Source organism: Anguilla anguilla, chromosome 3 (genome assembly GCF_013347855.1).
Source record: "Anguilla anguilla isolate fAngAng1 chromosome 3, fAngAng1.pri, whole genome shotgun sequence".
Classification (NCBI taxonomy): Eukaryota; Metazoa; Chordata; class Actinopteri; order Anguilliformes; family Anguillidae; genus Anguilla; species Anguilla anguilla.
Window position 1 is genome coordinate 7707873 of NC_049203.1, and position 14317 is coordinate 7722189.

Genomic DNA, 14317 nt, shown 5'->3' on the forward strand with positions numbered 1-14317 from the left:
AGGGAATTAGACATTCCCTTTGTCATATAGTCACTTTGCCATATGGTTTTAATGATCATTTTTATTTAAATACTGTAGATGTGTCCATCCATCCATCCATCCATCATCTATACCCGCATATCCTGAGCAGCGTCGCACGGGGTGCTGGAGCCTCTCCCAGCTTGCTTTGGGGCGAGAGGCAGTTCTCAGGTTAACGTGTTCTGCATTTCTGGATAGATGGTACAGAGCAGAGCCATAATTACAGGCCAGACTTCATGATCAGATGAGGGTCCCCCCCCCCTAGCAAAGACACACGCGCCGCGCTTGGTGTCGCTTTGCGCCGGGTGTAAGAGAGAGCCCCAGGTCCGCAAACTGTGGTCCACTGTCTGTGACCAGTGCCTTCGGAATGCTGGAATGCTGGAAGGCTTGGTGAGAGATAAGTGAACAAGTTCTACCGGGGCAGGAGGGTGGATTCCTGCCAAGGTTTCTTCATTTTTGGGGAGTTTTTTCTTACCACTGTTTAGAGTTTTTTCTCCTTGCTTGATTGCTTTTTGACAATTGAAGGCTGGTTTCTCCTTTCTGTTTTCCTTCCCCTCTCTGAAAAGCATCACTGTGACAGATCTCCATAAAAAGTGATATACAAAACAGATGTTTTACATTACTTTTTTTTTTTTTTTACATAACATGACCATTATAAAAATGAGTGACCAGGCTGACTTTGTGACATCCAGGTACCAAGCTTAAAAAAAGTTAAACTGCGAAAGATGGCTTGTTGTCCACAAGCAACACGTGAAGGATCTGTCAGAAAAGAGGTCTAAGTCGACCGGCGCTTCCAGTTGACGCAAACATACCCTTTGTGAGTTTAGTATCATGTTTAAAGGCTGTTTTTGCAAGGGTTAGAAGTCAGATTTTTTAAATAGCTTGCCTGTGATTCAAGCGTAGCATGTCAGGGGAAGGATGTGATGCTCTTTCAACATCCACTGTTGGTTTAAATAGGCTAGGCATGTTAGCAGAATGTTTTTAAAGTCACTTACATCATGGACAACTTTCTTGAATAATCCATTTTTGGGTTCAAAACATATTGTCCAGAAGTCAACCAGAGACCAAAAGCAGCATATTAGATAAAGGTAATGTTAAAAAAAAAAAAAAAATGTTGGGGCCTGAGTTTCACATCAACAGATGCTTCACATCCGGCATAGGTTTCCTGTATTCAAATATTTTAACACATGTAGCACAGGCGTTGGAGATGAAAGATGTCAATAGTTCACCAATCATTGAGAGTAGCAATCTTAACAGGGTCTACTTTCCTGCTATCATCTGACTCAAATGGAAATTCTGTGAAATGGTCAGTGGTCAATTAGTTTGTTTGAGAATTTATACAAGGAAATTTTGTATGGCAATATTTAAATAATTTTAAGTAAAATACTTGTAAAAACTTGATGTAAAATCCTTTATTTTCAAGTAGTTGGAGGTCCCTTTAAAGTGGTCCTGCAATCAGCTCATATCCAGATGTCTTTACAACATGACTCTTGCAAAAGGTACCAACTAACTGCAGTCGCATCCAAAAACACACAATGTTGGATAGCAGGGTTCTCCGACTAGTCAGCTCATCCCTATTAGCTGGCTGATGATAACTCTAGTTGTCAAATGCCAATAGCCACACACTGCTGGTTCTCCCTAAGAATTGCTTCTTGTATTCAAATACTTACAGTAATTGGAAGTAATAAGTGAAGTAATTGGGAGTTGGTACCAATTTCACTTTCAGAGTAGTTTCCCCAACACTGGTCATTTCAGGAAGTATGAAATCATAACAAAAATTAGAAATACCGCCTGCGGTTGTATGCCACCGCCAACCAGTAGCCAGTTTGGATATAAAATGTCATCACTTCATCATTTTATCCTATTAGATATTTGTGTGAAACTTTGTCATAATTAGCGTATGAATTCTTGAGTTATGGCCAAAAACGTGTTTTGTGAGGTCACAGTGACCTTGACCTTTGACCACCAAAATCTAATCAGTTCATCCCTGAGTCCAAGTGGACATTTGTGCCAAATTTGAAGAAATTCCCTCAAGGCGTTCCTGAGATATCGTGTCCACGAGAATCGGGAGGGAGGGACGGACGGACGGAAGGACGGACAGACAACCTGAAAACATAATGCTTCCGGCCACAGCTGTGCTGTCGCGGAGGCATAATAATCGTTATTTGATATAAATTTGCTCAATTTATTACAATATTTACAAACATTTTGATTTACAAAAATAAAAAAAGTGCCTGTAGTTGCAGAAACATATAAATACCCATTCCCACCAGATACACAACATAAGGAACACATTTATGAAAGATATCACAAAAAACACGTATCAAAATGTCCCTGACATAGTTTCCAAATGGCAAGGTTGAAATGAATGTGAATGACTTCATATTTAGTCCCAAAGGCATAGGCTATATACTTTTTATGTGAGTACTATTATCTTTATTACTGTTTATTTCTTTATGTACCTCAAGGCTGTAACTATAGTACACATCGGTGGGGAGGTATCCCCCCCACCCCCACAATATTAAAATATGATTAAATCGTCCCCCCCAATATTTTTTTACTAATAATTGCACTTGTTATTGATTACCTTTTGCTATTCTGTGGCAGACAGCTATGGAATACCATCCAGAATGATTCTTCATCATCATCAATCATTTACACTAGTAATGACAATTGTTACCATGAAATTGAATAGACAATGCATAAAAGTTGCCTTTGCGTTCGTCAGTGCGTGTGAGCGAGGCAGTACAATTCACTTTCAGCTGAACTTTTAGCACGCTAGCACAGGCTACCAGTTTGTAGGTAGCTAGCAATCGTTAGCTAAATCCTACACAAACAAGTAGCCTTGGCTAATTTCACACTCGATGATTAAGCAATCTCATTTAGCCCTGTGATATGCAAATCTTTGTCTGCTATAAAGTCCGTTAAAGTCTGGTGTCCTTGAATTGACAGGTCAAACTAAATTGGGCATGACATCATTTCACTGAGCCTAATTTTAAAACGGGACACAGCCAAGGGAATTAGACATTCCCTTTGTCATATAGTCACTTTGCCATATGGTTTTAATGATCATTTTTATTTAAATACTGTAGATGTGTCCATCCATCCATCCATCCACCATCTATACCCGCATATCCTGAGCAGCGTCGCACGGGGTGCTGGAGCCTCTCCCAGCTTGCTTTGGGGCGAGAGGCAGTTCTCAGGTTAACGTGTTCTGCATTTCTGGATAGATGGTACAGAGCAGAGCCATAATTACAGGCCAGACTTCATGATCAGATGAGGGTCCCCCGCCCCCCCCCCCCCTCCCTCAATGGGTGTCAGTCAATTGGGGCGACATAGCTCAGGAGGTAAGAGCGGTTGACTGGCAGTCGGAGGGTTGCCGGTTCGTTCCCCCCTGCCCTGGGCGAGTCCAAGTGTCCCTGAGCAGGACACCTAACCCCTAATTGCTCCCAATGTTGATTGGTACCTTGCATGGCATTGGTGTGTGTGTGTGAATGGGTGAAAGAGAGGCATCAATTGTAAGGCGCTTTGGATAAAAGCGCTATATAAAAATGCAGTCCAGTCAGTCAGTCCATATTTTTTACACTTTCATAAGTATTAAAGTAGTATTTGCTATGACTACCATAATATAGTTATCAGATGAATGTTTTCCTAATCTTTTTTTATTTTTTATTTTAAATATCCCCTCGCTCTCCACCCCCAACCCTGGTCATACTTGCCTCCCCACCCAATGTTGGATACACGGTGACGGCCTTGATCTACCTCATTATGAATCAAGACTTTGCGTTGTGGAAACTACGTCAGGGACTATCTGGGTAAGCATCCTTCCATATCTGCACACATAAATGCATGATTTTGTTTTATTCAAACAATTAATTCAGGGAATCAGTAGTGATTACATCCAGTTATATTCTGAATATCACACTGTAGTAAAATAATTCCATAAAAAGTACAAATAGATACAAAAACGCCTAGCCCTGGAATTTTGACCCTACACCAAAATAATCATCCTGTCCTACTGCAGTTCCTTTCCTAACAGTGTTTCCTGATTTTGCAGGGAATATTATAAATATAGTACAGCCTACTTTGTGTTGAAACGCCTTAATCAGCATTTATGAGCCATTACAAGAACAATTTTCACCATTTTAACTCAATTTTCACCATCCACACTCTATTGCAAAAAAACAAAGAATAAGTCTTAGCCTGTCCCACCCTGTCCCTGAGATATAGAGAAAGGTCTAATAGAGGTCCCTCATAAATATGGAAGTACTAGCCCTAAGACAGAGACCCCACCCGACAACACAGGGTAAGACCCAGCCCTAAGGGTGAAAGTCATGTCGTCACTATCATTTCCCAGAGTTCAGTCATTCAGCCATGCCCTCTTCTGACCTCACTGCTCATATTGAGTCAAGAGCCAATCAAGTCTCTTCAGATATGAGAGAAGATTGGAGACTTCATTCATTTAATCTACCACTGCAATGCAGACAGGATCACACGTGGAACCAGCATATGGGCCAGCCCGCCAGATCCACACACACACACACGCACGCTCACGCACACATGCACACGTATGCATGCTCACACACACACACACACTCGCAGGCACACACACACACTAGCACGCACGCAGACACGACACGCTCTTTCTCCGCTTTCTCACTGGGGGCAGACGAAAGAGAGCAAGAGGTCCACCTCGTTCATGACCACCGGCCTTGGCGGGTGGATGTTGTCGGGCGAATAGTGGCACGAAGTCATCTGCCAGGCGTCGATGAAGACCACGGGCAAGTTCCGGAACATGGCCCTGAGGATGAGGTCCAGCTGCCAGGACAGCCAGTCGCTGCCGTAGACGTCCTTGTACCCGGTGTTGGCCGTCTTGATGGCCACCAGGGTGCGCGGAGCCCTCTGGAGCAGGGACCGGACGGCGCGGCGGATGGTGGCGAGGCGGCGGATGTAGTTGTCGAGCGGGTGGGTGGTGAAGTGCGCCCAGATGGTGAAGACGACGACCGTGTGCTCCCCGCCCGCCATGCTCTCCAGCTCCCGGCCGATGTAGTGCAGGTCCGCCACGGGCGTCTTGTGCGTGCGGATGGGCAGCCCGTGGGCCCGCCAGTGCAGGACGGTGTTGTTCTGGGGGTCGATGGCGTGGAGGGGGCCCGACATGGGGGACGTGTGCACGTTCAGACGCTTCAGCGCTGGGGGGGGGGGGGGGGGGGTGGAGAGAGGTGTGTCAACTATTCGGCTGTTTTTACCACTCTGCGAAAAAAAAGTGTCTTAACAAGTGTGTTTTAGTCTTGTAACATTACCCATGTTATAATACATGGATTAGTATGAAATAAATCATTTTTTGTTACTGTCTAATCAGGACTAGTCCATATGTTAGTAGGGACGGGTAATCTGTTACCAGAACACCTAATCATGACCCTGTGGCCTATTGTTAGGCCCATTGTATTGTCAGGCCTAGTTTCCACTATGGACAAACTGGATGGGGGGGGTGGGGGGGGGGGGTGGTAGTTTATGGAGCCATAAACTGAACTCTCACACGGGTCTCAGACTTCGCCGCAAGGCCACGGGGCCGAGCCCGGCTGCGAGGATAGCCTCCGAGAGCGCAATCTCAGTCCGGGCCACCGTCAGGGACTTGCGAAATACGAGCTGAGGGACGGCCGCGGCAGGTGTCGAACAGAGCGCGTTAGGGTATGATCGCATAGCCGCATTCCACGCACCACACCGCATCTCCTCTTACGTGGGCACTTGATTCGGGGTCATTTGCCTTCCTCAACGCCTTCACCGAGGAGAGCACTGTTTAAGTATTGCACCCGAAACAGACGTCCAGCTATATGCAATTGCCTACTCATGCCAAACGTTAGGCTAATTAATAGAGCTGGCAATATGGGAGCTGTATTATTTAGATATTCCCACCATTTCTACTACAGGAGACTATAGTCAGAACTGTCTTAATAGGACAACTTAAAACAAGTGCGAGATAATGTTTATGCTGTTTAAAACGGCAATGAGCAACAGGACATGTAAATATTCTGCTCCAAGTTAATTTTACATGTGTGTGTATATGCATTGCTTTCCGTGTGATTACCTCAACCGCATGTTGCTATGGTCACCAGAGAAGAGGACATGAGGCATGAAAGGGGGTGTGGTGCGCAGATTCCTTATTGGCAACAGCTGCATTGTGTGTGGGGGGCGAAATATGATAGGTGTGTGTGAGTGTGGGGGGGGGGGGGGGGGGGGCGGGGGGGTTGGGTTACTTGTAAATCTTTTCTTTGACAGCACATATGTTTACACATATATGTTTAATTAACGTCAAAAGGTCATAAATAAATAACGAAACGAACATAAGTAATGAAAATACACACACGCAAAAAAAGGCAATGACATTTAAACACAGCGGCTCAGTGAAGCATAAAGTCTCCGTTCCTTTCCGGCTCAGAGGAAAGTTCCGGGACATCGGGCCGCCTCGGGGGTCTTACTGGGCACGGCGCTCTCCAGGTACTCGAACCACTGCCGCAGGGTGGAGTCTCCCATCATGTGGACCTCCTTGTCCCGCAGGCAGGCCGACAGCAGCGCCGGGGTGGGGAAGGACCGGGAGCGGCACTGCAGCGAGGTCCAGCGGTCCTGGAAGTAGAACCCGGCGGGCACGGCGGTGCCCAGACCCGGCCTGCACTGCGGACGGGTTTCTCCTTTCAAAAAGAAGCGACAAAAAAAAAAAATTAAATCAACGTAATAATCACAAAGCTCGACCGGACTGAACATATTGTAATGGCAGGGATCTGGTGTGGATTGAACTCAGGTCTCTCCGGGGGGGGGGGGGGGGGGCTAATCTTTAGCGCCCTAACCACAGCGCTAAAGATTAATTCACCGTTAGCAGAGCACCTGTGGCCGCTACATTGCTCGCCGCCCTGGTGGTGGTCTTTAAAACAATGACAGGGCCCTTAACACGTTCTTTACGTCCGCAGTGAAAACATTACGTCACAGAATATCACACTTCCGACCGAGCGCAGGCCGGAAGGTCCGTGCGCTCCAGTGCCTTCCTCCGGGTAAGTCCTTTTAAGTGAAGCTACCCAGAGTGTCTTTGCTGATCTGTGCGTCTATTACCGAGAGCACCGGGATTCTGACCAAGCTGGCTGAAGCGCGAGTGTGTCTCCATAATTGAACTGAAATGGACCTGACCCCAACCCTGATATAATAACCCCTGAATAAGTGGACTCCTTCCACAGCCTGTACAGAAAATAGCAAATTATAGGCAGGCAATAGCACAAAAATAACCACCTGGGGTGTGTGGCCCTTTTCAGACTTACTCATTTTCTCATCCTGGGGCAAGACATGGATTTCGAAGTCCCTTCCAGGCACCATGATATTTGTTCTGGAGCTGAAAAGGAGAACGTTAAATTATTGATCAACATTTACTCAAAAGAGTTTCAACACCGGAACTTGGATCTGGTGAGCTTGGCACACTGCTATCTCCCAAACACACAAAGTAAAAGTATTTGAAATACTCTTAAGTTTTGTAGTGGGGGCATCCTCGTGAGGAAATAGGCGGGAAACTGCGTTCAGGAGATGGGGTGGTTCTCAACATGGTGGGTACATTCTGTGGGAGTGACCAACGCATTGGGACAATACTGTCAACAATAAAGGTGAATGTCTTCAGTTTCTGGTGGACTGCCCACGAAACAGTCTCCCTATGTGCACATTGGTAAATGAATTGTTTAAAAAAATCGAGCGGGTTAATGACAAACTCTTGGAAGAAAGAGGGAAGCTGAATAAACACAAGTGTTTCATTGGTGTAGAGGCTCAGAGCGCAGGGGAACTGAAGGGGCCCCTCCTGGGCAGATCTCCAGGGCTATGAATAGAACAAGCAGGATCTCCCGGAGCAGAGTGTGTTGGGTGTTTGGTTTCCTTGGCAAAGTAGACTAATGTTAATGAGGTTCCTGCATTTGTTCCTAGAACTTCTGTGTCATACCTCAGTCAATGCCCCCCGCCCCCCCCCCCCCCCCCCCCCAAAAAAAAAAAAAACCGGCAGTGGCCGATAGTAATGGGCTAAAAAAGGCCCGTGCAGAAGCACCTATGCCTGTCCCCCCCTGCATTGGTGGACAATAATGGTGGTCCCATGAGGAAGAAAGCAGGGAATGTGTGGAGGCATAGAGTGAAATAAATTTGACTTTAGGTGTACACATGGCAGAGAGTAAGACTCAGGAGGGCAGACCAGGAGGAGGCTTTCATTCAGGGGAAGGCAGCACAGAACAGCCTTCTGTATACATATATACACCTCATAGTCTCTATTTATATATATATATATATATATATATATATATATATATATATATGTATACAATGTATATATGTATGTGTGTGTGTACACAATCTTTATCTCAATTCCAAACAGTACAAACAATATACAGTTAAATGCAAAGTATTAGGACAATGACACAATTTTGGCTCTCTACTCCAGCACACTGGATTTGAAATAACGCAATGAATATGAGGTTAAAGTTCAGACTGTCAGCTTTAATTTGAGGGCATTTACAATATCGAGGGATTAATAGCTGCTGTACTAGCAATTATAGCATTAGCTTGCTAGCTAGCAAAGCCAGATAACAAAAGTGAATAGATAATTAGGTTTGTATAGATAATATTAAACAGATAAACACTTAACAAAAACACATGTAAATGAAGGACTTTCTAAATATTGCAAGATGACTCTGCCAGCACGCTCCTCACCCCCCTGCCCATGGCTGACCGAGTCACTACGCTCCAGCAGAACATCACTGCGGGCTGCAGAGAGGAAGTGGAGAAAATCCCGATCCTCTGATGACCTGACCGCATACCATACCCTGCTGGCGACTTTTACATCTGCCCTCACGTCTTTTTTCCAGTCCAAGATCAGTGCATGTGTCTCTAATCCACGTAAACTATTCTCCACCTTCTCTTCCCTCCTCATTCCTCCTCCACCCCCACCTCCCTCTTCCCTCTCCGCAGATGACTTTCTGGCCGCCTTTGAAGGAAAGGTGGCTACAATCCGGAACTCCTTCACCCATCCAGTGAGCCCCCCAACCCCCCAGGACAAACCCACAGCCACACTGACCTCCTTTGAAATGCTGGAGGACTCTGATGTATTACAACTCATCACCTCTCATCGCGCAACCACCTGTCCACTTGACCCCATCCCATCTAAAGTTCTCCAATCCATCTCCAACGAGCTCCTTCCCGATCTGTCTTCCATTGTTAATTCCTCTCTCTCCTCTGGTCATGTTCCCTCTGTTTTTAAGATGGCTCGTGTTACCCCACTACTCAAAAAACCCACCTTAGACCCCTCCGATGTAACAAATTATCGACCCGTATCCCTTCTACCCTTTCTGTCCAAAACCCTTGAACGAGCAGTTCTTAAACAATTAACCTCTTTTCTCCATCAGAACAACCTGCTAGACCCTCACCAGTCTGGCTTCCGATCCGGGCACTCAACAGAGACTGCACTACTAGCTGTGACGGAGGCACTTGCCACTGCAAGAGCCTCACGCCTTTCCTCTGTCCTGATCCTTCTTGACCTGTCTGCAGCTTTTGACACGGTCAACCATAAAACACTCCTCTCCACCTTGGCTGGGATGGGAATTGCCGGGACTGCCCTGTCTTGGTTCGCTTCCTATCTTGCAGATAGGACCTACCAGGTCACCTGGAAGGGGTCTGCCTCTGCCTCTCATCCACTTGTTACGGGAGTGCCGCAGGGATCTGTACTGGGTCCTCTGCTGTTCTCCTTATACACCAGATCTCTTGGTTCAGTCATTAATTCACATGGTTTTTCCTATCATTGTTATGCAGATGACACACAACTCTTCTTTTCTTTCCCCCCCTCGGCCACACAGATCAATGATAAGATCTCTTCCTGCCTGGCTGACATCTCCACCTGGATGGCCAGCCACCATCTGAAGCTCAACCTCAACAAAACTGAGCTGCTCTTCTTCCCGTACAAGACCTCCTTGCTTCGTGAACTCTCAATCACGGTTGATGGCACCACAGTGACTGCCTCTCACTCTGCCAAGAGCTTGGGGGTGGTCCTGGATGACCAACTGGACCTCAAGGAGCAACAAGGCAACATCACGGTCCTGCAGATTCCTCCTATACAACATCAGGAGGATTCGACCATACCTGACGACGCACTCCACCCAGCTGCTCGTCCAGGCTACGGTGACCTCTCGCCTTGATTACTGCAACTCTCTCCTTGCAAACCTGCCAGCTTGTGCCATACAGCCACTACAGATGATTCAGAATGCCGCTGCCCGACTCATCTACAACCTCCCCAAATTCTCCCACGTCAATCCTCTGCTGCGATCACTTCACTGGCTACCGGTCGCTGCCAGGATCCGATTCAAAGCCCTGACCCTTGCCTACACTGCCGCCAACAGGACAGCCCCCATCTACTTGCAGGACATGACTCAATTCTATGTGCCTGCTCGACCACTCCGCTCTGCGGCAGCAGGGCGTTTTGCAACCCCTCCCACCCGCCCAAAGGGATCACAGAGCTTCTCCACCCTAGCTCCCCAGTGGTGGAACGAACTCCCCATCCCTCTCCGAACCTCCCCCTCACTATCCATCTTCCGCCGTGGCCTGAAGACTCATCTCTTCAGACTATACCTAGAATAACCACCACCACGCTGTATATATATATATTTTTTTTTTAATTTAAAAAAATTTAAAAAAAAACCCTTTTTCCTGTCACTTGTTACATGTTGCCCCATCCCTGCACTTCTTGGTAAATTGTATTCGTCCTAATACTGTAGCTTATTCTTCTGCCTAGTTTGGCTTTGCAGATGTTAGACCAGGATAGTGTTCATTGTTCTCGGCTAGAAATAGCTGTACAAACTAAGTAATTGTACCTTACTGAACCCGTGTTCAGCAGTTGTCTACGATCATGAAAATGCACTTTTGTACGTCGCTTTGGATAAAAGCGTCTGCCAAATGAATGTAATGTAATGTAGTGTAATGTAATGCTATACCTTACGCCTATGGGTGGCTAACCAGACACAACTGTAATCCTTCAACATAAGAACCCCACCTGCCTTTTTAAACATCCTTTGTCCTTCGCTGTTTCAGGGAAAATACAACGGATCAACGGATATAACAGGACTTCAATGGGCGGCAGTGTAGCACAGTGGGTAAGGAACTGGGATTGTAACCAAAAGGTCAAGGGTTCGATTCCTGGATAGGACACTGCCGTTGTACCCTTGAGCAAGGCACTTAACCTCAATTGCTTCAGTCTATATCCAGCTGTATAAATGGATGCAATGTAAAAATGCTGTGTACAAAGGTGTGTGAGTCGCTCTGGATAAGGGCGTCTGCTAAATGCCTGTAACGTAATGTGATTAATATGACCGAGGAGACCTACCCGTTGAGAACACTGGCATCCAGGCTGGACAGCTTGGCCCGGTAGCTGCCCATGCTGTGGTAAGTCAGCGCCCAGCAGGGCAGAGAGGCCGGTCGGCGGCAGAACCAGGACTCCCGCGTGACCGGGTCCGTGTACTGGCAGCAGCCCCCCGTGCCGTTCCCGACGAGCCAGGGGCTCCGCTGCGCGTTGCACGGCACCTGCTCCGTCCTGCTCCCGTCCACAAAATGTCCGAAGAAGTACACCTTGTCGGGGTCCTGCTGTCGCTGCCTGCGGATGACCTGCACCGCCTCGCTGGAGTGTATGAGTCGGACTGAGACGCGGGCGGGGCCGGGCCAGAGCAGGGAGAACTGGACCGTGTACGTCCCGTTGAGGTGGTCCACCACCGGGCCAAAGGTGCTGGCTTTGAGCCCAGAATTGTACAGTTTGGCCTGGAAGAAGTCTCCGCCGTGGGTTTTGGGTCTCCCGTTCCCGTCCCGGGCAACCAGCACGACGCGGACGACGCTTCCAATGGTGTAATTTTCCCGGAGGTCGATGACCTTGTAGAAGCATTTTTTTGCGTCCGTGGCCTCCGTCACAGAGGTAAGTGTTTTGTTGTCCAGTGGCCACCACAAGCCGGCCAGGAGCGATGTCCTTTCCTCTGACCCCACGTCACTCACACCATCTTTGCTGGGAGGTAGATTCTGTGCGGCGTCCTGGGCAGTGGACTCTTCAGCGGGAGGGCTGGACCACACCACTGAGTCAAGGTTGGTGGGATAATGATGACGATTTGCTGGAGCAGGCAGCTTTCTTGGACCTTCCGAGTGCATATCGTAATTGTACACCTAGGGAGAACACAGAGAATTAAGGGGAAAAAAGTTTGATCTGTGGCCTGGCTATTAAAGTACCGTCAGTTATTCCTTAACCTCCATATTTCAGCCACTTGCGAATACCCAATTTTAATACCCAATCATATCAGTGGGACAAAAAATTCAGTCTTTGCTTATGTGTATCAAAACAAAAATATGAATCATTTTTTACAAGTATATTTAGTAGATATAGATATATTTAACTCAAATACCATTGTTAGTTTTGAATAACTAGCCTTCTGAGTAAATTTTTAAAAACATACTTTGATTGCTTTCCAAATAATTTATTTTTTTGGAAGAATGGAGATATGCAAATTTGATTCAAATGTATACCCCTGTCCAACACACACACAAAGGCTTAAAGTAACAGTTTATGCACTTGCTGAAACAGAAGTAGCTCTAACGCTGGAGGCTGTTTGCCATCTACTTGCTCAAAGTTGGAAACTCTTTCAACTCAGTAAAAATGTCCAGTGTCAATTCAACTCTTAACACATAACATTTGGTCCCACACTCCAGATCTGTTAAGTGTTGAATTAACAGAGTTCAATTAACACTGGAAATTAACACTGGAAATTTTACTGTGAATGCTGAACACCGTGGGGTTGCAATGCGCTAGCAAAGCATTATTTTTATTATTATTTATTTTTTACAGATAAAAACAACAAAACAAGCGGGCACTTACCAAAAAAAGGAAGATAAACAGAATTGCAGGAGAAATCACAAGCAGGACTTTAGTTTCAATTCTTTTCAGGTTCATTTTCTCTTGATATCTGCAAAGAGGCAGTGAATCATATATAATCATAAATGTGTTATTGCTTCTAACACCACAACTGTGCAATGATGAATATTCCATTCAATTCCATTTAATACTCAGCATTAAACCAATGGGATTTCTGATCTGGTGATTTTTAAAAATGGACATGAAAGCTTATGCTTAGTGCCCACTGACCTCCAAGTACATACTGGTGTATTTGCGAATACACCTAAGATAAAATGGTACTTAAATTGGTGTACTTTTTAAAATGGTATAACAGAAAATGAAAAATGAAGACCTAGTACACGTGAATAGTTGTCTCAGAGGAATTACACCCAGCGCTCTCTATTGAAAAAACAATCATTCTCAAAGCGATGTCCTGTTCCGCCACCCATTTCTCACCATTCACAGTGTATAAACACCAGTTCTGTGTGTTGGAATTTAAAAGGAGAGGAAGCACCTCTGCTTCAATGCTTCACTGAGCTAATCGACAGAGGGCCGTAATGAAAACATAACTCACTGCACTCAGGTCAGCCAAGGTGCTTCTTGCGCTTCCTCTGTCCTGCTAATGACTCCAAGTTGCACAGGAGATCTTCGTCACCAGGATCTTTCAGTAAATGAGAATTCAGACAGTCAGGCTTCAATGAATTAGTAAACTGAGTAAATCTGCAATTAATGTAAATCGTGTGCACGTGGAGACGAGCAGAACAGAACTCACTACGGGGGTGCAAATGACAACCTTAAATTGAGGGCCTTTTGGAATTTTCCGTTTACCCCGGATTTTACTCTGTCCTCGCTAGTCCAGCTTGCTTTTACTATCTAGGCCGTTTGGAACTAAAGGGACATTACCAGGAAACTCCAGAGAACATAAAAATGACAACTGGAATGCTGCATGAACCATTAACACAGGTTTAAAGATACCACTTCCCTGATGGTAGTGTAAAATTTTTACATTTTATTTATTTGGCAGACGCTTTTATCCAAGCGAAGCACAATAAGGTCCGAAGGTCAATGGAACAACTACAAACCACAGGTCTGAGAAGGTACAATAATCACTAACAGTTATTCATAGCCATGTTTGAACTAGGGATGTGACGGTATACCGGTATAATGTTATACCATAAAATTCAAATATGAAATAGTACTATCATAAACGCAACGTAATACCGTGATAGTAAATTGTCATGGTTCTGTCTTTTGTTTCTATGTTTCCTTTTTGGGCCGCCAGTTGACGGCACTTCTCAGTTTTTTGTATTTCTGTTCATTCCCTCATTGGTTTCCCGTGTTAATTGTATTGTTTTCCATTATTTGTCTCGT

General features: G+C 45.8%; 1 protein-coding gene across 11 annotated transcripts in view; it reads right to left on the minus strand.

Moving 5' to 3' along the window:
- Nucleotides 1-3860: 3860 nt before the first annotated feature.
- Nucleotides 3861-14317, minus strand: part of LOC118223063 (NXPE family member 3-like) — a 29945-nt gene continuing 19488 nt past the window's right edge. For 10 of the 11 annotated variants that reach the window (XM_035409174.1, XM_035409172.1, XM_035409176.1 and 7 more), the window contains 6 exons: nucleotides 13521-13607; nucleotides 12929-13016; nucleotides 11402-12222; nucleotides 7323-7393; nucleotides 6495-6704; nucleotides 3861-5207 (listed from right to left, as the gene is read on the minus strand). In XM_035409174.1, coding sequence (XP_035265065.1) covers nucleotides 4675-5207; nucleotides 6495-6704; nucleotides 7323-7393; nucleotides 11402-12222; nucleotides 12929-13003 — 1710 coding nt within the window. In that variant the 5' untranslated portion in view covers nucleotides 13004-13016; nucleotides 13521-13607 and the 3' untranslated portion in view covers nucleotides 3861-4674. Of the gene's footprint in view, nucleotides 5208-6494; nucleotides 6705-7322; nucleotides 7394-11401; nucleotides 12223-12928; nucleotides 13017-13520; nucleotides 13609-14317 lie in introns of all 11 variants that reach the window. The other variant, XM_035409173.1, reaches the window with a different exon arrangement.